Source organism: Drosophila suzukii, chromosome 2L (genome assembly GCF_043229965.1).
Source record: "Drosophila suzukii chromosome 2L, CBGP_Dsuzu_IsoJpt1.0, whole genome shotgun sequence".
Taxonomy (NCBI): Eukaryota; Metazoa; Arthropoda; class Insecta; order Diptera; family Drosophilidae; genus Drosophila; species Drosophila suzukii.
The window spans coordinates 14,616,535-14,642,201 of record NC_092080.1 but is presented as its reverse complement, the minus strand read 5'-3'; the positions used below and the strand labels follow the sequence as shown (position 1 = coordinate 14,642,201).

At 39.0% G+C, this 25,667-nt stretch overlaps 4 protein-coding genes across 5 annotated transcripts in view; 1 reads left to right on the top strand and 3 right to left on the bottom strand.

Annotated features, from left to right (window-relative positions):
- Positions 1 to 106: 106 nt before the first annotated feature.
- Positions 107 to 4,546, bottom strand: amd (alpha methyl dopa-resistant). Of its 2 annotated transcripts, XM_017071632.4 has the most exons (3): positions 4,338 to 4,546; positions 4,040 to 4,274; positions 107 to 1,455 (listed from the first exon to the last, which is right to left on the bottom strand). In XM_017071632.4, the coding sequence occupies exons 1-3, from the start codon at positions 4,415 to 4,417 to the stop codon at positions 238 to 240; spliced, it is 1,533 nt and encodes a 510-aa protein (XP_016927121.2). In that variant the 5' UTR covers positions 4,418 to 4,546; the 3' UTR covers positions 107 to 237. The 2 variants fall into 2 exon arrangements, with proteins under 2 accessions (XP_016927121.2, XP_016927129.3); XM_017071640.4 differs by lacking the exons at positions 4,040 to 4,274; positions 4,338 to 4,546 and adding an exon at positions 2,208 to 2,677.
- Positions 4,547 to 8,111: 3,565 nt separating this feature from the next.
- The window catches only part of Lim3 (Lim3 homeobox protein), a 33,568-nt gene continuing 16,012 nt past the window's right edge, over positions 8,112 to 25,667 (top strand). Inside the window, exon 1 of the mRNA XM_017090486.4 lies at positions 8,112 to 9,033. Coding sequence (XP_016945975.3) covers positions 8,661 to 9,033 — 373 coding nt within the window. The 5' untranslated portion in view covers positions 8,112 to 8,660. The remainder of the gene's footprint in view (positions 9,034 to 25,667) is intronic.
- On the bottom strand, positions 12,790 to 13,450 carry LOC108021673 (uncharacterized). Its single transcript, XM_017090489.4, has one exon. It carries the CDS (start codon positions 13,448 to 13,450, stop codon positions 12,923 to 12,925), a length of 528 nt encoding a protein of 175 aa, XP_016945978.3. The 3' UTR covers positions 12,790 to 12,922.
- Positions 13,470 to 13,850, bottom strand: LOC108021674 (uncharacterized). Its single transcript, XM_017090490.4, has 2 exons — positions 13,730 to 13,850; positions 13,470 to 13,664 (listed from the first exon to the last, which is right to left on the bottom strand). Exon 2 carries the CDS (start codon positions 13,662 to 13,664, stop codon positions 13,482 to 13,484), a length of 183 nt encoding a protein of 60 aa, XP_016945979.1. The 5' UTR covers positions 13,730 to 13,850; the 3' UTR covers positions 13,470 to 13,481.

The following is a 25,667-nucleotide window of genomic DNA, read 5'->3' as shown; positions in this document are numbered from 1 at the left end:
TAGTTGTTATTAAAATAAAATAATGATCGTTGAACATTATAAAGTTAAGTCCATTATATTTTGCAGAAATAACTTTAAAAAGTTTTTAGTAAAAACTCCACAGACATTACATTATTCAAGAAATTTTATTTAATGATACAAAAACTTCATTAAACTTTATTTATAAAAATGTGTTAAACTAACTACTACAAAGTGAACTAAGGACAAACTAAACATAAATAGTTAAAACGTTTTTTCTCACTGATACTTCTCAAGCGTTGTATTTTCGTTGGTCAAATGGATTTGGAAGTGTTGCGTAAGATCGGCCACGTTTCCTGCCTTGCGAATGACCAGTGATTGCTCCCTCTGCAGATCTGTCAGTTGGGACTCGATCTCCTCCCAGGCAAAATCAATGTCGGATGCTTTGGAATCCATCCCGCATACAACGAATCTGAGGAACTGACGACCCGCATGCTCGGCCTTAACCATGTAGATCTTCTTGCGATCCATGAGACGCTGCAAGAGCTGGGTCGTAATCTCATTATCTCCTTTTGGACGGAAGCAAACCAATCCCAGAGCTCGGGGAGCCACCATCTCGAAGCGGGAATCCTTAACCACCAGTTGTTCAAATTGCTTGGCCAACTCGATGTGCTTGCGGACATGGTTCCTCAAGCCCTCGGCACCCAAAGTCCGGAATGTGATCCAAACTTTCAGAGCTCGGAAGCGACGACCCAGGGGGATTTGCCAATGCCGGAAATCGGGAATTTGAGACTGACCCTCGTGCTTGTGCTTCAGATAGATACGATCCACATTGAAGCTATCGACCACTTTGTTGGCATCCCGCAGCCACATGGCCGAGCAATCAAAGTTGACCAGCATGAACTTGTGCAGGTTGAAGTTCAGCGAGTCCACACGATCCAAACCCTTTCGCAGATCCGAACATTCGTCCAGGGCAAAGGCTCCGCCGGCATAGGCGGCATCCACATGGAGCCACACTTTGAATTCCTCGCAGACGGCGGACAAGCTTTCGACATCGTCGTAGGCACAAGTGCCCGTGGTGCCCAGTGTGGCAACGCAGATCACCGGAATCTTGCCAGCCGCCACATCCTCCTCGATGGCCTGTTTCAGGGTCTCGCCTCTAAGTACGAAATCCTCTCCAGCTGGCAGCAGCCTAATGGGTATGGCTGCCAAAACACCAGCCTTCTCAATGCAGCTGTTACTCTGATCCGAGGAGTAGGCCACCAAGCGACCTCGTACCTCGCTTTCGCTGACCTCCGGATGCGATTCCCTGTAGCTGACCACAGCCTGTTCCCTGGCAGCCAGGACAGCCACCAGAACCGCTTCGCTGGCCGATCCTTGGATTACACCGCCTCCGGGTCCCTCGCTGGCGTGAAGGAAGTGGGCGGGCAGCTTCAGGAACTTGGCCAGCCAGTCCATGACCACCACTTCCAGTTCCGTGCAGGCGGGACTGCAGATCTATAAGGAGGGGGAACATTAGATTCGGAATATATTATAATAACATAATAATAGCTATTTAAAGCGAGAATATTAAATTTATCCATTTAGTATATCATTATACATTATATGGGGTACAAAAAGCAGAAACACTGAAAAGTAATAAAAAAAATTAGGGGTGAGTTTTTAACCCTTAAAACATATGCAAAACTTGGAACTAAGTTTTATTGGGAATGTAAAGCGTAATATCACCTAATTCTAGATTAACATGCAGACGATAAATAGACTCTATATTTTAAAACCTGATTTTAGATTTACATGAGGGTAAGAAAAGGTAAGGTACTAAGTCAAGACTCTTCCTAAAGTTAGGGACTGAATTTAACGTATTCTAAAACTCTCCTATACAACAGTTTGTCAAATATAATTTCTACAATCTAATTTCGACATTTTTCCTTAATTTCTATTTTCATATGCTTCTTACTAGCCCGTAAATTATTATTAAGCTTTTGGAACTGCTTATAAATTTGCCTAAAAAATTCAATATAAATTTAAATTTGTATATAGGCCTGGCTCAGGTGAGATGCTTCAGCACAATATGTTTATATCATGACAATTGCCGATTGATTTGTGTGAAAACTCTCTTCGAAGTGGTGCATTGGTAACCTGTTTGTCGAGTTCTTGGATTCACTTTCACCCACTGCGCACAATGGGCGCCCATTCAGCCGGCCAAAACAATAGGCCAAAAGCGAGATTTCACCGACGATCTGACCTACCCAGCTGAATCCGATGACTCCGAAACCACTGGCCAACATCTCACCCACAATGGAGGGATATGATGTGCTAGTGGGATAATATGCATGCATATTGGGCGACTGCCAGTGGGTGAGACCCGGCTTGATCACGCGATTTATGTCCCCAAGGACTTCTTTCCACGACTCGGGCTTATCCGGCATCTCCGTGGGCAGCAGGTCAAGAAGATAGCCCGGCTCCACTGCGGGCAGCACTTCGTCATCCCGAATATTCTCCAAATAGTCGGCTATAAAGTCAAGTGCCGCCCTGCCAAATTCCCGAAACTCCTTGGCATCCATTTCGCTGACAATGTTTCGATATTGTTTTCTATTTGCACTTTTCACGTTCTGTTTGTTTTGTTTTACTTTTCCGTTTTCGATTTGTTTAAACAACACAATTCCCAATTCGATCCGTTGATGCTACTCCAAGTCGCCTGAGGTTAACTCTGAAACCGATCGTCGGTGACGACCGGCTTTTATACACCGACTTCTCTGGACAGCCTCCAGAACTGCCAGTTCAGCCGTTTTCCAAAATCTGGCTATTTTAGTTTTTAAAAGCGAAACAAGTTGTTTTTAAAGAGCAGAGACCTAACCGAACTATACAATAAGCTCCTTAACGGTTCTAAAGTTTTTAGAGGTATTTGACCTAATAACAAAAACGTTTATAATTTTTATTATTTATTTAATACAGCTATTTTTCGAAATTATATCTAAGTTTTCCCTACACAGTGGCACACCAAGCGTGTAAAATCTTTAAGTTACGTGAAGTAAACAAGCACCGTAAGTATAGTCCAAACGATCATATAATTCCTGGCATATAATTATGGTAAATTAATTACTTGGCAATTGTCTTAATCGTTAAGTGGATATTTACCAAACATACTGATTGCTTTGTTCCTTACACCAAGTTATTGGATTGTTCATTGATTTGGCCCAAAGATATTGTTACCAACTAAAAGAGTTACTGATGTCTACTAACTGTTCCCACTTTTTTGTTGAGTCGTTAGTATAGCTCTTTACTCTTTTTTAGTGCTCTCTTTGACTTTTCTCTTAATAAAACTGTTTGACCAAATTATAGTTTTTAAAGTTAGTTAGAGTTGTTTGTCAAGATTGGCCATAATGAACTATAATATGAAATTAGATAGATTAATCTTTCATATTTTCCATATTTTGTGGTATTTATTTTCTAGCTATTTATTTCATCATAACAAGTAAACTATGAATTAAATATGCATAGTGATATTAAAATCAATGAGCTATAATCAAAGTACATCAGTACATTTTCACTTTCGTTGTTTTGATACCATTATTTCTGTAGTTAATAATTTATTTTTTATATAATGCTAACAACTAATTGTAAACTACTTGCTACTACTTCCTGTAGTTAATAATAGATTACAATATTTATAGCATTTAAAATTTTTTGGAAGTGATCTAATTACTAAAAGGGCCATAATATCTATTTTACTAAATATATTATGGAACCTTAAGTGCAAATCTATAATGGGGAATATAAGATACTTATTGATAAAGTGTGTACCTACTGTCGAAAATATCTTCTATCGAAACATTTAATGTTCCCATATGTTTTAATCCGCGATATCAAAAATACCATGATTTAAAAACAAGAACTAAATAAGAGTATAAAAATATCCTTGGTTGTATTTTTATAGGAAATGAATTTACAATTTAAAAAATTTTTAAACGGACTTAAACTTATAGAAAATTATACCTATATACTTTACTTTATACATTTGAGTTAATGTATAAAGTAAACTACCTACACATATGTTCCCTACCAAGTATTTTCCACTTACCCAACTGAATCCAAGGACACCGATACCCGCGATCAGGAGTTCACCAATGATGGAACCCGCCGATGATGAGGAAGGGTAGAAGGCATTGAAATACGGCGATTGCCAGTGGGTCAGTCCCGGCAGGATAATGTTCTCCAGATCCTTAAGGACTTCCCTCCAGTGCTCCGGCTGTTCGGGGATCTCCTTGGGCAGTTGATTGATCACCGCGTAGGGAGTCGTAGTAGGCAGGACATCTCTGTAAGGAGAGATAGATGTTTATAAGCAGGTCTTTAAGGACTATACTTCATTCGCCACCCACCTCTCACGAATGCCACTCAGATAGTTGATGAGAAACTCTATAGAGGCATGGCCAAATTCACGAAACTCATCAAAGTCCATGGCAACAAATCTTGATCCTGATCTTTTTTAATCCAAGGAAACGCACGATTTTTGGGGGAATTTCGGTGATTATCCGCTCGGTTAGTTCCGCACTTGTTCACCGCTGACAATCGAATATACAAATGAGCTGGCTGCGCTTTAACCAAGTCTCAATGAGCTCCGAATCTCAAGTCGTAGTCGCGTAGGCCCCCCAATAAAAAGTTCAGAGGGGAAAAACAAAAATCCGGCTATGTGTGAAAATGTGCAGTGACAGCAACATTTTTTGTCTGTGACCCATTGCCAAGATTTATGTTTATGTAACTATCAACAACAACCAAAAAAAGAGATCGCCAGACAAAAGTGAAAAATGTCGAAGAAGAAAATTTAAATAAACTGCTTGTTAATTGTCTATTAAAATGTGTTATCCAAACATTTGCACTGCTTACTAAAAACCCGAACCGCATTTCTATCTTACTCACTGTCAATCCGGTTCCATATCATCGCATCATCAGCAATTAACTGTCCCAAGTCGAGCCCATTTGGCAAAATACTTCATGTGTTTAACCATTAACGACTCCATTAGATTCCAGCCGCAACAAAGCGTTGGAAAATTTGAAAGTCAAAGTCGATTTGGTAACCGCGGAAGTGAAGCTTCGTATGGGGCACACCATAGATTGGGATCGGATTGGATTGGGTTGTATTGGATCGGTCTTCGTTGAGTGCGCATTTCATCAGCCATTTCCATTGGGGATCAGTTTCAGGGTCATGCTGCATTTCTACGCTCTTAGCCTATATTTTTATTATACCCGGTACTCGTTGGGTTCAAGGGTATACTGCGTTTTTGTTTATGGTTGGAAGTTGCACATTGTTAATGGGAACCAGAAATGCTTAGCTAAGACATTTTGGGAAGTTGAAAATAGAGTACAAACATTAATTCACGATTAAGTTTATTTTTACTTTATTTACTGACTTATGTTAAACAAACTTGTAAACATTTTTGTAAAAATTTTAAATTTTGAAAAAAAATTTAATTTTATAAAAATTTTAAATTTTGTAAAAAAAATTTAATTTTATAAAAATTATGTTTTTTTATTTATATTAAAAAACAGTTAGTGATTCTTGTTCATGAAATGTTAAAAAGTTAAAAGTTAAGTTCCCCAAAATTAAAAATATTATAAACATTTGTTCCTTGCTTTTCTTTTATATGATATTATATTATATATATATATAATATAAAATAAAGTCTCTTAAACTGCGACATACTATTGAAGCGACCCATGCACTCCAGCTGTTCGCGGTTCTTTATTCCCCCGTACCGCGTAACCCAACCCATAAACGACCTTCTTCTAGCGTCCACTTTTGTGGGTGGGTTCAACCATTGGGAACCATTGGGACTGGGGTCTTTTGAGGATGGCGTTGGGGTTTTTCGGGGGTTCAAAGTGTTTGGCAAAGTATTTGGCGCGCTCTAAGCGGCTCATAAATAAATGCGAAAACAAAATCGTTTTCGCAGACGCAACGCATTTGAGGGGACCTGGAATGGGATGGGGTGTCGTTGGGATATACTATAGATATCGGGGGGAACTGAAACTATAGACAGACAAAACCTTATGCAGATACAGCAATAGCATGGATATCGGGTGATTCGGGCAATGGAATTCGCTAACTAAGCCCCCCCCCCAATGGATTTCCAACTGCGTCGGCGCTGGAACGAAGTCGAACCCTAGAAATAGAATAGCCACCCACCCACTTTAATGGCGACGCTGGGGCGATAAGATAATGCCACTACATGCGCATGCCTGGAAACTCTTGGTGCTTTTCTTGTTCTTGTTGCTTTGGCTATCAACCGATTTCCAACGATTTTCAATATAAAGGGGCGGTGCCTGTTTTCCCCTGGAAGCCCTGCTTTTTTGGCGACCGCGTCGCGTATTGACTTGGACTTTTGAGTTAAGTTTCTCATATTTGTTTCGCCTCTGCCGACGTCGCTGCTGACTTTTAAGTGCTGTTTACTGTTGTTTTGGGGCCAACGAAGGTGTCGCTCGACGTTGGTTGGCTTTTTGTTCTACCCACTTTTCTTTTCTGTTTTTTTTTTTAGGTATTTTTTGCCTTCTCCTGCACTTTTGCAGCTAGAAATTCTTGAGGCAGAGGGAAACAAAAGTTATCTGTTTTACTTTTTTTTTGGGTCTAAAGTTTTTACGTTTTACAAATATTGTAATGCTTGGGGAATTTCTTTTTGGGAGGGGGTAAATGGTATGGGTCAGAGAGATAGAGAGAGATACACATGCGCATGGCCAAAAAAGAAGCATAAAAATGTCGTCGCTGTTGGCGTTGTCGCCTTGTTGCCATTGTTGTCCTGCCATTCAGGGCTGGCTGTATGCATTTTACCATATCATTTGTGTCACATTAAGATCAATTGGTAAACACACACCCAAAACGGCAGTACGCTTTCAATACGTGTATACGCATAGCATACCCATATGGGCGGCCAAATGGCAACGCACCGTTAAAAGCTCCGCAGAAGGAGACCAACAAAAGTGGGCAAAAAAGTGCGCAAAAAACAAAATGGAACAACAAAATACAAAAAAAAAGGGAAAGACGACAGTTCGGCGAAGAACATAAATAAAGATGCAGCACGGCAAATAGGGGATTCCCACCAGCAACAATAACAACGGACCACCACTGTCAGCCGCCTGCCAGTGTTGCCATGTCCAGGGTTGTCGCTGGTACTTTCACCGTTACCGTGCCGTACCGTTAGCCGTTCGCCGTTCGCCGTTCACCGTTAGCCATGCCGTCGCCATTTTGCCGCATTCGGTTCGCATTTGCCGTCGTCGTTTCCGTTAACAAAACCGTTACCTTCGCCATTGCCGTCGCCAAAATGGCGTTCGCTTAAAATCGTGCTCGAGTGCCATTGTAAATGGAATGAATAAAATAATCAAATTTTTAAATTTAAAAATAAACGAAAATCTAAGTAATACTGAAATTATAAAAAGTTAAAGTGCCGAAATAAAACTCAAAAAGGGTAAACGCAGCTCAGTTCGATTGGTTTTCCATTTTCCGTCGCAATACTTGCCAGCTCCACAAAACAATTACAGGCCAATAATTTTTTACCATCTTAAACACTTATTGAGAAATACTTTTTAATAATTAAATGTTATTGCTGTAAAATACTTTAACCTTTTCAAGACTGACTTAAAGATTTTAGTGTTTTTTATATGTTGTTATTTCTGTTCAATGTACATGCAGATGACTACGTCTATTTTTTTACATTTAACAGTAATAAAGTTAAGGCTACTTGAGGTGAAGCTAAAACATAATTTAAAACACGACTTGTTTAGTAAAGATAACATCTTAAAATAGTTAGTAAAGTCCAGACAATACTTTTAGTGAAACGGGAAAGAAATTAAAGACCTTTCCGCCTTTAGTTATCGAACTTAGCTAAATTCTAACTAGTTTTATGACCTCAGTAGTAACTAAATGTTTTTATAATTACCACTCTTTATGAATATCAGTTCTGTAATATATAATGAACTAATATATTTCGTATGAATTTATATAAAATGTATCAATATTATAGTTCATGTTAAAAATATTTAACTAGAGATTTTATTGTGTTGATTTCCGGAATGAAATTATTTCCCACTTAATAGTTTCTTCTTAGCAACTACTTGGACCTTGACTCTATATCAATCGATAATAATGACAATTTGCCTCTGCTCGAGAACCCACCTCGAGCCAGACAATGAATAGATATGCGGTGATCATATTTATAGCTAGTGATCAGTTTGACCCTTACCGACTTACATAAAAATTCACCTGACTTTCGCCTGGTCGAAAGCACCCCAACGATAGATGGTCTAGTGTCCCCCTGGTGTCGCAAACAAATTCAAATTGTTCAAGTCCCTGGCTACTTTAACTGATAGAGCAGCCGAACGCGTTGGGCACGATTCGAAACCGAACCGCAAGAACCGTAGAATCTATGAACCGAAAGACCCAAAGAGACCGCCGCGATAAGGTGAAAACAAAAAAAGAAACCAGTCAACGGGGCAGTTGGGCACGAACCAATGCCAGTTATCGAGCAGACAGCGATCCCGCCGAGCGGAGTCTCGTTAACGTTTTGTTAAACGGGACGCGAGTGCGCAAAAACACTAACAAACAGAAGCGTTTCTCTATACTTTATAGGGGCTGTAAAAAAACCGTGTGCTAATTGAAATAACCTAACTGAAATATAACTCATACGACGCGTGTACAAATCGCCGGCCCCATTGCAATGATGCAAACCCTGAAACCACCGCCACCGCTACATCATCACCACCAGCACCAACTCCAGCATCCGCATCAGCAGCAGCCACATCAACATCAGCAGCATTCGCAGTTGCAACATCCCCAGTTGCAGCAGCAGCAGCAACAGCAACAGCACCTGACAGTCATGGATAATCACCAGCAGAATCAGCCGCATATCCATCAGCAGCAGCAGCAGCAGCAACAATTGCCACCCACGCCGCAGGCATCTCACCTGGTCGGTGGGCAGCAGCAGCAGCAGCAGCAACAGCATCCGCACCACAATCACCTGGCTGTCGACCAGGATGACCCAAATCCCGAACTGGTGCTCGCCTTAATTTCCAGGAACCGTGCGCTCGAGGGTAAGTGGCCAAGTCATGCCATCTTTGATTCAGCCATGTCCACCTGAGCGCTGCCTAGGAGATTTTTCTGCACAGAGAACAATTTGTGGCACGAAAATATAGTAGGTTTTCAATTTTCACGGCTGTTCTAGCCTAGTTATTTTCGATACAAAAACTATAGAGCTATGAATGAATCTATTACTTTGAAGATTGCCTTGTGACAAGACATTTACTACTACTACATTAAATTAAAAACGAATAATATTCGATATACAAATCTATTTTAATAACAAGTTTTCAGATTTAGGGAACATATATATTTGAGAAATTTTTACTTAACCAATAATAACAAAATGAAAACTCTGAATTTAAGACCTACAATGTTTTAATGTTGTTCGAATCCATATCATTCTTTTTTTAAATTATACATTTAAATAAGTTCAAATAAAGTTAAACCTAAAACAAAAATTGTTTTTATATGGATAGTTAAAATATTTCAGTAACATAATCTAGCTAAAAGAAACATTAACATTTAAGATTACAATATTCACCGTGAAAACTCTATTTTGTGTGTCACCAATGTAAGACATGAGATTGCATATTTTTTCGTTGTGTGTTCCGCGTTTTAATTATGCAAAGTTTTTGTTTGCCGCTCGCCCTTTGTTTTTATGAAACACCAGAAGAAAGGTCTTGCCATGAAGATGAGTTGGGGTCATAGGGTCGGTCTTTTAGGGTCATATGAGAGCCTTGCGGTTGGCCTGACTGCGGTATTACCATTTCCATTTCCCATCTCCGACCCGGACCGCCAGCTTAAGTGTTTTTCAATTAAATACGAAAGCTTTCCCGGTGGCCGACCGCCATCTTCACATCTCCGAGGAGCTCATTTCGAATGCCCTTTTAGGATGGCTCAATGTTGTGGCTGCTCGGTTTGCCCTGACCCCCTCCCCCCCAACTTTTTATGCACTTGCCTCGAAATATATGTATGTATATAGGTTCCAACGGGGATGGCCAATATATAACTGGCAAAAGTTTTCTTCCTTAAGGAAATATGCTGAAGAACTTATGATTTATTACTGCCTGGTTTTGGGCTGCTGGTCAAAGGGATTTCTCTATTTGGAGTGGCTAAGACCGCCACAACTAAGATCCTGGCTTGTCACATTTATGATTTCGTTTCATGTCTCCCACACACGAGTACGTACACATCCCTCTCGAAAATCCCACGCCAAATCAATCGGCAATCCCCCGGACTAAAAGCCAGTCCAGAAAGTTGACAACTGACTGCGGATTGGAGTCGAGTAGAGTAGAGTAGAGTCGAGTGGGGAAGATGACATCGGACAGAGACACGCGCCGCTGACAAGGACAAAAGCCGTAACCAAATCCGAAGGCGAAACTGTTGACAAACTCCAAATGTCTCCGGCATTGTTGCTAATGCGTTGGGAATACCCGGCAACCAGGAGGGCCGGTCCAAAGCACGTGTCTCCGCGACAATTCGGGCATTGAAAAGAGCAGGCTCAGCCGATTCTTTCATTTTTCCCTTATTCACATTTTCCCGGCTTCAAGTGCGGCGGGATTTCGTTTTTAGAACACGCGTAATTACAAACAAATAATATATATCCACTGGGCTGGAGGGGCAGATCCCGGAAACCGCATGTGCTGGGACCTTCAGATCGCCTTGGTCGAGCCTTCGCCACGTGTCGCTAATATCCACTGCATCCCTGGCAAAGTGCGTGCACTCAGGAAAAATCTGGGAAATATCTGAAAAACCCATCCGCTGCACTAATAAAATATATATATATAATTTAATTATAAAGAATTCTAGCTTGGTGTATTCACAAGCTTATCGCAAGGAAGCTATCTATATTAAATATTATTTTATGATGAGTTTTGGTGACCTGTGTATCTGATGTTTTTTCAATCTCAAGTTCTAAGGTGTTTTATGAGCCTTAAAAAGACTTAAAACACAGTATTTCGTATCTTTCCCTCCCAAAATATTTTAAAAACCCTCCGGTTATCGCCAGGGCTATAGAATACTTTTTAAAGATTTATTTTAAATATGTGAAAATGTAACATTTTTAAAATAATATTTATTGGATATGATATCATGAAAAAACTTTCTGCGTATTTTTAATGGTCTGAAAGTAGTGGATCTATTTATCGAAAAATATGTATGATCAACTACTAAAATACACTTATAAAAACAGGGACATCAAACATTTTTAAATGAAATGATAAAATAAACCTTTGCCATTTTTAAAAAAATGTAAGAAAATATTATTGGCTTATAATAACACAAAAAAAGAAATTCGTATTCATTAGTTAGGAGACTACCTATAGGTTCATTTTCTCGCCCCAATGTTAAACTAAAACTTAATAAACATTTAATTTCCATACTCCAATTTTCTAAGTTTTAAACCATTAGGGCTTACTTCTGAACTTAATCCCTCCCGTAAAATATGTTTTATCACTTAACTTATTTTTTCCTGTGTAATTCTCTTATTATTTTGCTTTATATATTTTTCCCAGTGCTGCTGGGCAGGGTTTAGCTGGTGTAGCGTGGCAGTTCGCTGTCCCAAAGGATTCGACTGACGTGTGCCGAGCGACGTGCAAAAACGAGCAGAAAAATTGAATTATGCGCTTGCGGTGCTTCCTGGCACCCCCCGCCAACACCCCCCCAGTATTTCAGATCCTGCCCTACCCTGAACCCGAAAGTCCCACCCCTTCCATCACTCCGTTTCGGGCAATCGACAAATATTTTGTTATTTGCCCATAAACATATTTATCGAGTTTGGGTTTGGTTTTCTTTTCGCTTGTTTCAAGTGCGTACCAGAAAAAGTGGAAAAGGGCTGGAGAGCAGGAGGACTGGAGGACTGCACCCACGGGTGTTTTGTTTCACCCGTTCGCCTGTCAAAAATTGTGTAAATATGTTTATCATTTCCACTTGCCCGGGGACTCGGTGCACTTAGCGCTGAGCAAACAGACGATCCACCCCGCCGCAAGGACCTCAGTGTCCTGTGCCCATATCCTCGGTCTCTTTTCCCAAACGCACTTGTCGCTCAACCGCTGGCCGCGTGTCCTTCGTTAGCAGTTCTTGTGTGGCTTTCCTATTAAGGGTCCTATAGCCCGAACCACCCCGCAAAACCCACTCCATAAACCCTCCTAAGCGTATCCGTTTTAGGTTTGTTCTTTCCTTCCTTCCTTCCTTCCTTTTCCCTCCCCTCGATTCCGGAATGGGTTTCGGCAATTGTTGCCTTTAGCTTATGTAATTTGTCATAATGTCAACAGGCGCAGATCACGCAGTAAGAGCAAACACTTCATTCAAGAACTGATTGTCCATTGAAATGGCTGAATAATGTTAGCGAACCCATTTGTAGCTGGAAAAAGTGATTAAATAGATGACTTTAAAAGAAGGGCGCAATTCCCTTTGAAGATGAGTCTACAAATGTTTGTTTGGCCTGAGGTTAATAATTATTTTGCTATCAAAGACTTTTACTTAAAAGTTAATATGTTTTATTAAAATGTACTAACCATAACATCAAATTAAATTGTAATTGTAAAATGTATTTAAAATAATATTAAATGAAATGTTGCTTATAGCTTTTCCCTATATAAGAGTCTATAAATGTGTTTTGGCTGAGGGTTTTATTCTTGAAATTCGAAAAAAATATAGGTAACATGTATTGCGTATTTCATTTGCTTAAAGAACTAATAAATATTAATAAAAGTGTATGTAATATTCAATTTAACACTGCTTATAGCGTATTTATTTTTGATACCGTGTGTATTGTCTTAGTTGTAAGGCATCAAATAGGTTCTATTGAACAAAGTTATATCCGCATTGATCAAGATTTAAAAATACATTTCTAAAAATTGCTTAATTAAAATTTTGAATTTGGAAAGTATTTAAAACCGACTACATATAGTTATATGCTATTAGATAGATGACTGGACCATTTGTGCCTCTGATCAGTGCCATCTCATTGGTCAGCAATTCCCTCAGATCCCTATGAATGGACTGAATCTCCTCTTGATTGGCCAAAGCATCAATGGCCACGTGAATCTCCCGGAGATAGTCCGTAGTCGTAGAATTCTGGATACTGGCATAGGAACTAGTTTGTGGAAGGCGCTCGTATCCAGGGGCCGTTTGATAACTGCTCTCGGTCGTATAACCAGAAGTTTCAGAGTCGGATTCAGATAGATTAGCACTGCCGATGGTGGTGATGGAACTTCTTCTTGATTGCAACTCCTCCAGAACTGTTTGCGATGAGGTTTCCGTAAGTGAATCAGATTGATTATGTGGAGACTCCCTGGTAACTTGTCTACTTTCCTGGGATCTAGAGCGCATCGGTTTCAGAAGTCTGGTTCGACTGCAGTCTGTGTTGGTTTCAGACTGCGATCGTATAAGTCTCTTTCTGTTTACCATCCACTCCATCTCACTCATATAACTAGGACTCTTCCTTGAATTTAATGAACTAATCCAGTTCCAGATCGTAAATTTGCGAAAGGTTTGGTTCCAAATCGGATTTGTAATCGAGGTCGGTGTTTGTGCTTATTTCATCAGTAAAATCGGTTTGTGTAGATGAGTTGAATGTCTTGAATATTCTGGCCAGATCGCGTCGGAAGACGTTATAGGCAGTCAAGTTGATATCAGACATCTGTGTAGAAACAAATCCATAGGAACAGTAAAGTAAAACAAATTTCAAATTGTTTTCGTACTTACCTTATTTTTTGGATTTTGAAATTCCGACCGAAATGGGTGCCCTTGATGAGGCAAAAAGGGGGAATGGAGTTTTTTTTAAATATTACCTTAACTTTGGCAAAGATGTCAAGGCAAGGTTTCCTTTGTTTGTTGTTAAAACATGTACCCATATGGGGGATCCTTCAAGCATCTATAAATATTTAAATTTTCCAAAGATAAGAACATTATTTCTATCCCATTAATATAAATAATAGCGTCACGCAAATCATTAATTTCTGGTATATCCCCAATTTTTTAGGGCTTGAAAATTTAGAGCTTCCGATGAGCATTAATAACCCATACACCTTCTGTAGGGAATTCGTTATTTTTCTAAAGGTTCGGATAAAAAAAAGCAGCTTCCCCTGGGTACATCAATATCTTATACCTTTTCGGTGACCCCAATACCATTGGAGTCCGCTGTCTGCGAAGCACACTTTCAGCATTTTTCATTGCTGGAAAAACAAGAATGAAGTCCCGAAAGGAAGGTAAAATTGTGGGTCTATCAGAGGGCCCCCCCCCGCTAAAGTCTGGCAAACAAAAGCAGGCCCAGAGCCAAGTTGAGAAATCAGTTGATTCTGTTATTTTTCCCGGTTATTGTTGGCTTTTCGTTTCCGTCCGCTCGCTCCTTCCTTTATGGCGTCCACATAAATCATTTTTTCGCCATTTTTCCGGATTCTGGTAGAGGGGTTGGGTTGGGCAATGGCGATGGTGACGGGGAATTGTGGAGCCCTCCTGCACATTTCCACCTCCTGCATATTTGATGGCTTTCTGGGTCTGCGCTTAGCATCGACGACAGCTTTTTGACTAGCCAACTGCCGACTGGCAGGTAAGCCAAGCGACTACCTCACCACCACCCACCTTTTTTCCACCATTTCCACCCACTGGCTGTTCCTTATTTTTCTTTCTATTTTTTTTTTGGCCACGTCTGATGCTCCCCCCGTGGAGGACTCTTTTTTTTGTCAGGGGGTTGAAGGCGAATGTTCAAGTTATGTTAAGTAAATAATGGGGCGTTCATATGACGCTGGAAACGTGTGGGCGTGGGTTTTTTGTGGGGTGAAGGCCCGTCTTTTTCTTTACTTTTTTCTACTTTTAGCAGGAGGGTGTACACAGTCATGTGTGTTTTCGCAGTCAACTGTTTACTTTTATATTTCTTCGCTGCTTAATAAAATAAAATAGGAATTTCGCTTGGTAAAAAATGAAGGGAACACAAATGGCTGGGGATGTCAGTTGAGTATAGCGGGACATCTGGGACTAGCTTTAAAAGAGGACAATGTTCTAGAAACTAGATAAAATAATGCTTAAAATAAATATCACCTGGTACTTGCTTTAAAACGATGTATTATTTTTGGAACTGGAATATTAGGTGTTTTAATAAATTAAAAGAGCTATATAAATATTTTTGGCGATAAGATCCTAATAAAATTTTACTTTTAATTGTATTAAAGTCAGACAACAAAATAAACATAAATGGAGAGTAAAGATCACCTATTTTTGTTTAGTTAAGGAAACTAAAGTTTTTTTACCTAGAACTATTTGAGTAAGTAATTATAATTGATTTTTAATAGATTCTTCAAATATCTTAGACTTTATTTATTGTTAAAAGAGGCTAACTTTTTCTTATATTTTTTTATAAATAAATTATATAAAAATAGTGGTTTAAAATTCTTGAAAGCAAACCTTGGAGTAATATTTATTTAGATTTTGTCTCCTTTCTGGAATTGCCTCCCCTTCGCCGCAACCCACAAGTTCTGTATATTTTGCAAAGTAAAAACTTTTTTCGCTACTTTGGAGTAAACAAGTGAGCTGTACGAAAACATTGCACAGCTATGCTTATATGTGCGGATATATATATAGTTATATTCATATATATACGTAGGGTATTCTACCCCCCCTCGAGTGTGTTTGCAGAGTGCCTGTGGCGGGCCAACAAGACAACATTGCGTTGTTGCAATGCTGTATGTATTTGAAGTGAACTGAATATTTTTGTATTTGTGCAGCACACTTTGAGGAGCCACATTTCAACTTCCCCCCAAAAAAACACCAGCCACAATTTTCCAGCCACTCCCCATTTGGCAGCTGGCAAAAGCTGTCTCAATGCTGCTCTGGCTTCTATAAAAAACAATATCCCGCAGCGAACTTTATTAAATTACACGATTTTGACAGTTAAGCAACAGCCAGCCCCTCAGCTCCTCGCCCCCCCCGAAAATCTACACTCAAAAAAAAAATCACCCTAAATATTAGAAAATCGCCCGTGATTTCAAAACGCCATTGAATCAAGAAATATTTTCTTGATTATAGAAAAAATGCCTACAATTTAAGGAATTCGCCATAATTTTTTTTTTTTTTGTAATGAAGAAGAGGAAGAATCGCACTTTTTTCTTAAACTAATGGCGAATTTTTCTTGATTTTTTTTCTTGAAATAATGGTAAATTCTTACTTAAATTTAGGAAAGAAATACCCATATTTTAAGAGAAAGTGACTTTTTTTTATACATTTTGATGGTGGTCTAGCTGGTAAAGACGTCCGGTCAATAAACAATCGAACAAAAGTACCTGGTTCGAGCCCACGCCACGGCAAGTGTACCCTTTGTTTATTTTTTTTTTTTTTTTTTTTAATTTATGTAATTGTTATTCTTATTAGTTTCACTTTTCTATTTACGAAATTGTTTAAACGGTTGTTAAAAAGGTTTAGATTAGAATAAACGTTAATGGTATGCGTAAAGCTGGACCAAAAACACCCTAGCCCTCTTTAGTCATTGTATGACAAGAAGCACGCGTGGCCGAATGGTTAAGACGTCTGGCTATGGTGTGAGCAGTGGCGGGTTCGAGTTCACGCCGGGGTTGTCTAAGGTAAGGATTTTTCCATTTGTTATATTTATTTATATGTTTATAAAAAGTATTTATATAAAATAAATCTTTAATAAATTCAGGTAAATAAATTTTCAGACTGTATTCCCATGTAATAATTGCCATTAAAATTAGAAACGGTTTTATCCATTTAAAATCCAACCAAATTCCTCAAATGTAAGGTGTAAAATGTATAATGTAAAATGTAATGTAATCTTACATTATACATTTTTTTTTTCTTATTTTAATCAATTTTTCCTTCATTTTAAGGTTTTTTACCATACATTTAAGAAAAATTTGTCATTATTTCCAGAAATGGCAAACCATAAATTCAAGAAAATTATTTATTTAAAATAAAGGTGAGTCGCCGTTGGATGAAAATCATAGGCGATTTTCTTGATTTAAAGGCGAATTTCTTGATTTAAGGGCGATTTTTTTTTTGGGTGTACCACTTCCTTCCCTCTTGTGGAAATCATAATTTTTCTTATTTTATGTAATACGCTCGAAGCTGCCAACAACCCGGAGAGATAAGAACATCCTTGTACCCACCTCAATGCCATCCCATTCTCATCCTCATTCTGGATTGTACACCCCATCCACCGAGGAACTGTCTAGCAACGTGTTGGGGTTCAGGAGCTTCTTGGTATTCCTTGGGGGCCGGTTTAGGCAAATACGAGTCGAAAATGCTGGCAATAACAAAACGAACAGAGATACGAATTCTTATTTTATTTAATTGTCATACCCTTGCAAAGAGATTCTTGGTTTTTCAAAAGCTTTGCTTTGTATGGAACGCAATATATATAATATATTCCTGCCCTAATGCAAAACATCGAATTTATTTCTTTACTTATTTAAGATTTGGCCACCTAGTTCCCAATTTACATTAATAATATTGTGAGCTACAAACTTTAAAAATGTGGAATTTTTATTCGAGTTTTTACAGTCACTTAGTTGTTAAAAAAATTAACATTTTTAAAATTTTAACGAGCTGTATCTCAGTATAAACTTAATGTAGCCTGTTCATGTGTTATGACATTATACAATTAAATAAATAATAATAATATAAATTAAAATATATATCACAAAAATTGGTTAAGCGCAAATCAAAATAAATTTAAAAATTAAAAAAAATTAAAAACTCAAACAACATTGTTTTCTAAAGTAATTTAAAAAATTGTTGAATCCGTTTTTGCCATTTGACGGTTCAACTCAACATCGAACTACCATCAAACTTCTTGGAGCATTGTCAAAATATTATTTTTTAAGATAGTGTTTTGTATTTAAAATCAAATTATATTTTTTGTTTAAATAAAATAGTTTCTGTATTAAAAAATGAATACCATTTCTTAAAAAAACGTCATTAAAACAATTAACTGCTTGTTAACACTTAATAACATATAGCCAGGGTATTTGTATTTTGGACTGTTATACAACAGCAACCTCCCTGGCGCTTTTATTATTTAAACGAATCCAAAATCCCGGGCAATGGCAACCGAGTTGATGAAACATTTGCGTAGTTTTTGCCCTGGGGCAGTTGCCTTTGGAAGGGGCTGGTAGTTCCGAAGGGGGGGAGTGGCCATGGTAGCCGCCTCGGTTAGCTACTTTCTGTTTTTTATCATTCCGCAATTAGCGCACCCATGTCCGCTCCCGCTTATCATCGTCTCCGGACTCTGGAGCAGTAGCTCCGGGTTGGGGGTAAATGGGGGTAGTACCCCATTGCTGCTGGGTGTAAATATTTGAACGGCATTTCAGTCGATACCTTGAACATTGATAAGGCTTTACCCGCGGTATCTAAGTATCTGGGTATCTATAAATACGCAACGTATGCATTCTTCTTGTTTTATATTTTCATGTGCCCGTTGTAGGAGTATCTTCCTAGGGTTATGTTATCGTCTGGTACAAGATTTGCCCATTGAGGAGGCAACACTGTTGTTGACACTCTGTTTCACCGGTTACAAGGTGCCCCTCGAGCGAAGGTAAAAAAGAAAACACAGAATGTACCAATTGATAAGGCCAGACCAAAAACATGAAACAGAAACTGTGTTTCGAGAGAAGTACGAGTACTAGTATCTGGTTCTGCTTACCGATATGTTTGTTCGGTGGAAAAGGAGTGATTTTTATGGTTTTATTGGTATTGCAGGTCTTCCAAAAAAAAAAAAGGGGAAGCCATCTACCCCAACAGCGTTAAATGAGGCCTATTAACATGAATCCGCTGGATAATGCACACAATTTTTCTTTTCATACCGCTCAACCCCTCGGAAGTGCCACCCCCACTCCAACTTCCGAATTTAATTCAACCACCCCTTTTTGGTGGCAGTCCTTTTATGCTCTTATTTTATCACTGATTATTTTCCACATCGCTATGCTCTTTGTCTCGATTCCCGGACTCTTTTGTCCGAGGCATATCTTAACAGGTGGTCCCAGCAGGTGGCTATAAAGCCAGGATCCTTTGTCCATGGACCACCATCCATCACTCCTGCCCATTTATGCAGTATTTACCTTTCAATCAAGTCGGGATATAGTTGTTTGCATTTTTGATTCCATCTTTTTGTGTTTGTGCTTTCTGTGGCCAGCCAAGTCAACAAAACATTATTAGCCACAGAATCTTTAACAACTCTTATGATACAAGATAACCCTAATGTGAGGTAACCCAAGGTAACCACAGATCATAATAATTTGGAAGAATTTTAAAAAATCGGTTTATTAGATATGTTTCATTTAAATGCCTGCTAGTTACCTTTAATTACATGTTAAAATATTTCCAGTTTCTATAAATTGTGTGGCCAGACGAATTACAGCTGGAATGAGTCACGATCTGTGAACGAGTAAGCCCCTAATTTTTGCTAAAATTATCTCTTGGGTTTTTTCGCTAGTTGTAGATAATCACGGCACAGACAATGCTAAACAATCAATGTGTTATTATTTTATATATATTCTGGAAGCTATTCACGTGGGGTTCCACTTCTGTATATGCTGGAAATGTTGTCATTATAAAGCAATCTAATTCCCGATATGTCATTTTCAACAATAATAGCCGCGATTAGTTAACTTATCAACAGTTCCAAGGAAAGTCTGAATTTACTCCAATCAGAACACCCGGCGGAAACTCGTCTATAAGTCGAAATAAAAAGAGTTAAAACCATTGATTTGGCCACTGAACTCACCCACACGGAAATAGCGAAGAATGATTGCAGATTCGGACTATTGTTTTGATTTTTGAACAGAAAACAGTCGGCAGTCAATCCTACGAGTATAGCCACTTATAGGGGCTTATCGGGCTTACGGCACGATAAGTTAAGTTTTGCCTAACCCTTACCGATCTCACTGAACCGATCACAGAACAGATAAGTGTCACTCGAGACCTATATAAACAGAATCGAGTATGGAGCGCTAAGCAGGATTGTACCGATTATATAATACCCTCTAGGTGATCCATAAATAATTATATTACCTAGCAAATCCAAGGAAAATCCTATAAAACATATTGATCGAATTTTATAACACTAATTTATTACTCATAATATAAATTGTTAACCATTTAGGTATAGTGATTGATATTGCTGAGTCACAACTATAAGTTCACATATTCATGGGTTATTTTTCAAACACATAGAAAATGAAATAATGAAATCAGAAATAAACGTCTTCTGGAAATAAGATCTTTCGTTGGGCTCTACTGAGTTAGTATAATGGGAGTTAAAGATGTTCCTACTAGAACTAAACCTTTTCTATAAATAATATCTATCTTTGGACTCCGTTGAGTTGTTATAATGGGAATCGAAAGTTTAGACCTACATTTTCTCAGTTTCCCCTGGTCTTCTTCAGTGGTTTGTTTGTCCGGACATCTAAGAAGTGCCGCTGGAGGTTCTGCTCCGGGTTCTGTAGCTATATCTGTATCTTTAACTGTTTCGGTTTCTGTTTTAGTTTGCCGTAATATTTACACAGATTGCTGAACTACTTTCCAACGAAGTCAGCGAGCACTTGAAAGTGTCAAACAAATGTTGTATAACTAGCGATGGCCTAACCCTCAGTTGGCCCCGGGGCACGATGGCTATCTCTTGGGTGCGGGGACACTGGGGTAAAAGAGAGAGGACCCCCATCTGGCTTACGAGGCACTCCAAAACCTGAGCTCCGTCGAGTGGCCATATAAATATATATTTGTATGTGCGGCACTGATTGCGCCTCGAGTAGCTGATTGGGCCAATTGAAAAGCAGCATAAAGCCCATAGAGTACAAATACTGGCTACTTGGATTTAAGTCCAATATAATCGTTTATTAAATCTAGAGTAAAGTTATTTATAAGCTTTGAAGTTACCGCAGTGCAGTCGCTATCGGATGTTTGTCTAAAAGGTGGATTGCAGTTGACCCAGTAATCCGAAATGTGGGGGAAGGGCAATAATCTTGCACAGCCAACCGATAAGAGCCACAAAACGAAAATCTCAAGCTGGCAAATAGATAAATGGGTTTATTACCCAAAGACACACGACATCCAAAGTCTTGGATTTGCAACCATTTTGACCTGTCCATTGACTTGAGCGTATGTCGCAAATTATTCGATGCTCGCTGAAAGCGTTCACTGAACAAAATGATTTTATTGCATGAGAGCCTGGGTCCTTGGCCACTTGAAACCATTCGGCCATATGTTGCCATTTGTGACAAAACTGCACCAGACACGCCAACGACAACAAAATAAGGGGGATGGTATAATATGGTATGGGATCGGGAAAGTCGGTGAAAAGCGGAAAAATCGGAAAGTCGGGGGGTGGAAGCTGCTAGCTGGTGCGGCTGTCGTTTGTTGTCGTTAATGCCCAATGGGTGGCAAATTGTTTTTTATTATCGCTCGGGCCGTGGCGAGACAAGTTGGGTGGGATTGTGGGCTGGTCTTCGGATTGAGTTTCTCCGGCGGAAAGGAGTAAAGCCCACTCCCACTCCCCCCCATTCTCCCTTGTCGATTGCGTGAATAAAACTTTAATGGAACGACACAAATCCCTGTTTTGCCGGCGACCCTCGCATCCCCACATCTTTGGTGTCTCTAATGCAAAGTAATTGAGTGCGAAAATGCCGTCAGTTTTGTCAGAGGTTTTTGTGGCCTGGCGCTTGAATTTTTGATACTTTATATGTCCCCGGCACATCTACACGGATATGGGCAGGCATAAAGAATGCACTTCAAGTGCACTCCACTCCCAGTTGCCAGCACATTGGGGAATCGCTCAGCGAGGGATAATAAAAACTGAAAGCCCAGAATGGTGCAGAGAACTTCTCCAAATGGTCAAACTACTTTTAAAAGAGCACAGGGGAAAAAATACTCCAAAACTGTAGTATTTTGTAGTATTTTAAATTAATTGAATTTCAATTGTCTTTAAGTATGTAGTATGAAGGTTCAGGCAAGATCTTAAAAAATGTGTTATGAGAAAAACAAACCTTTGGTATTATATTTTTTGTTCAAAAGTGATTTTGTTTTAATTGTATTTTCCTGGTGTTTAAAATATTTTCCAAAACATTTTGTTTTTGAAATCAATGAAGAGCATGGTTATATATTTTGCCATGTGTACTTCGTTAGGGGTTGTTCTGGTGGGTGTTGTGGCAATGTTGTGATGACCTCTGGGTAGACATGCAGTTGGGTCACCATTGTGGGCGTGTCAGGACATTTCGGGTCCTTTGCCGCACAGGGAGCTCACGTAAACTGGTGATTGCAGCGGGCCATTGCACGTCTCAATTTTTGTTTTGCCGAATCTCAACTGAGAACTTGCAGCTAAGTTGAGTTTATGGCCGCAACTTCAAGCAGAGGGCGGTGGGTGGAAAAATGAAGGGCGTGGCCCTGTGGACGTGACCATGCAGTTACGACAGCCAAAGGGGCACAGATTGCGAGTTTGTCCCTGGTTGGCGAGAGAATTTCGAGAGCCAAGAACTACAATTTATTTGTCACCTGAAGGAACGTCCATAAAAATAACTCATAAATCGCAGACCAGTTTTATGTTTGCGAAGAAATAATCAAATAGTAACACAAATGTAATTTAGGGAGGACCAAAACTTAATTTCTGCTTAGTTAAATATCTGACTACACCCGAATTTAAAACAACACGAATAACATACAAAAAATAAAGAAAAAATTGGAGAAATATAATATCTTAAATAATTAGATAATAATGGATAAGTTTGTTCTTTTGTAAATAATTTAATTGCATCACAAAAAGGTTGAGGAATTCCTATTAACCCAACTTTATTAGGACCCTTACGAATTTGAATATAACCTAAAACTTTACGTTCTAATGAGCATTAACTTACAAAAATCATTTTGAAAATCAAATCCTTTTTTAATTTAACTCTTCCTTTGGAAGAGTCTTTTGTTATTTAGCTTTCTAAAAATGTATTTAAAAAATGGTTGTTCCTTTTTTTATATTTCATAATGATAAATATTGATAACTTATTGTAATATTGGTAGATTTGTTAGGGAACACTATATGTCGTAATATCTACCTGTATTTTTTACTTAATTAAAGAAAGCTCCAGAAGTATAAGCAGTAAAAAAGTAAAATGCTTTTCCTTAAAGAGAGGCGCATAAATTTCAGTCAAAATTGAATCCAGATCCCAATGTTTTCACTCCTTGCACAGAGATTTCTTGGGTTCCCTTTCGAGCGCACACTTTGCGTTTTTGCCTCCTTTATAAACATGGCGACGTCCATTTTTGTGGCTGATAATTCAACAACAGTCGAGCAGGCTGGGTGAAATGGCTCTTTGCTCCCTGCTCCCTGCTTCCCCCAGTTACCCATCCAACATTCTCTGGAGTTCCCACCCAGCTTCCCCACATTCAGACCCTGGCCAACCATTTTCTGCGCCATCTTGGCTTCATCAAACGCACACAAAAGACCATAAAGGCAAAGCCAAGATAATGGAGCACAGCACAGTCGAGTAGTCGAGTAGTCGAGTTCCCGGAGCAGGCAAATAAAATGGGCACCAAAACGAAGTCGTTAGAGCAGACGTACCGAGCAGAACCACCTACCCACCTAACCCCCAACAATACGGGGCTAACCCAACCCAACCCAAACGATTCCATGCCAAACAATATACCATACCATCCCACCCACACCTAGGACGTTTTGTGCCAGCTTCAAAGGAGGAAATCACCCCAAGTGTGTATTTTTATAGAGACCGCAATAAACCTTTTTCTTCTGCCATTTTTTTTTGTCTGCTGCTTATACTTTGGGTTCTGATACACTCAAAAATTAACATTTTTTGTATTTTCAAGTAGTTTGGACTTAAGTGTTCCTAAATTATGCCAAGAGTAAAAGAAATGAAGATGGTATTAGAATAAGAGAAGCGTAATTTTCTGCCCAAAGTTGTATTTTATTTTATTTTAATCTTTAGTCATCGTTTTTGAAGATTATTTTTAGGTCTTCTATATAAAAAATATATGGTTATAAATTGAAAGAAGTAGATATTTAATTTTTTTGAATGCTAAGGATACTACTATCAGTGTAAAATGTCTGCTAAGAAGGAAAGTACTTTATTTGATTTTAAAAATGCCAAGATATATGCCTAGAAGGAATGCTTTATATATAAGTTTAAAAATACTCAGATATATGTCAAGAAAGAAATTATTTTATTATATTTTTAAAATGTCAAATGATTTGCTTGAGTGCAGGAAGAAGTTGTGGGGTTGTGGGAGCTGACATGCCCGATGGTTTCTGCCAGCTTGATGAAGTTGCCATTGGGACACAATACGAACTGGTCCAAGACCACGACGCAGTGGAGGAGGAGGCGGAAAAGTGCCGTCCATAACCATAAAGGCGGCTCAACGAGGCGGAGGCGAACCCGATTGATGATGGGTCCCGAGCCGGGGAGCACTCAAAATTGGAAATGCGAGAGGACCAATGGTCCACTGCCCAGCCTCCCAACTTCTTCACCATCGGACATCAGCCGACATGGGCTTGGCATGTCGTCGTTGTCGCCTATTCCTCGGATCTCCAGCACTTTTCCGACCGTAAACCTCTTTTTTTTGTGACGTTTTACAGCTACGGTCAAGGGTGCCGGTGGTCGTTTGGTCAGCTTGCAGCTCGGACTTGACGCTTCAATGGCTGCCAACGGGCGTGCGCCTTTTGTTTGCCAGTACAAAAAAAAAAAACATAATAAAAAAACAAACAAAAAAAGTAGAGAAATAACAGCCAGCGAACAAAATGTTTTTTTGCAAAGTAGCCGAAAGCCAAGCGTACTACAAAAGATTCAGAAAAAAAACCAACAACTGAAAAGAAAAAGAATGAAAAGTACTGAAAATGGGAAAATGTGTGTGGCGAGTGGATCCCATTGTTTAATGGCCGTCAGATGGAATGTGCGCCATAAATTGAAAAGTTATTGTGTTGCACGGCCCGCAGTGCGCCCTGCCACGCCCCCGCCCTCGTTAGCCGCCCACTGCCACACCCACTGCTCCCTTTTTTCCTGGTCCAATTGTCCCGACAAGCAGTTTTTGCTCTCAAATTGTTGAACTAACATATTTGACAGTTAATTTTTGGTTAAAGCTAGGCATTCAATGCAGTTTTTTTGTTGGTTGCAGATTTTAGCGGTTTATGACTGAGGTTGGATATTTAGGAAACTTTTTAAATGGTCCAAAAATTCATGAAATACATAAAGTATAATGCCGCGGAGTTGTAAAATTGGTTTCCGTATAAAAAAAAAAATATATTGTATTATTACAAACTATTAAAGATATATACAGATATTTATTGTTTTAAAATTGAGATTACAAACAAATAATATTGGATACATAGATTATATTTTTTTTGTTTTGCTGGTCTGTATTACATCCAGAGATAAAAGTATTCATATAAAACAAAACCCTTCTAGAAGGAAAGCACCATAACAACCCATTTAGAAGACAATGGAACCACAATTAACAAATTGCATAAATGCCAAAGAAAAACACAACCAGCTCCGGAACTCCCCCACAAAATATCCTGTCCTAGAAAACCCTTCCACAAGGACTTAATCAGACTACCGGAGTGCTTGGAAGGAAAACGGAATATGAAACAAATGCATAAAGTAAATTATAATAGGCATAATAAAAAAGGACCTGGTGAAAG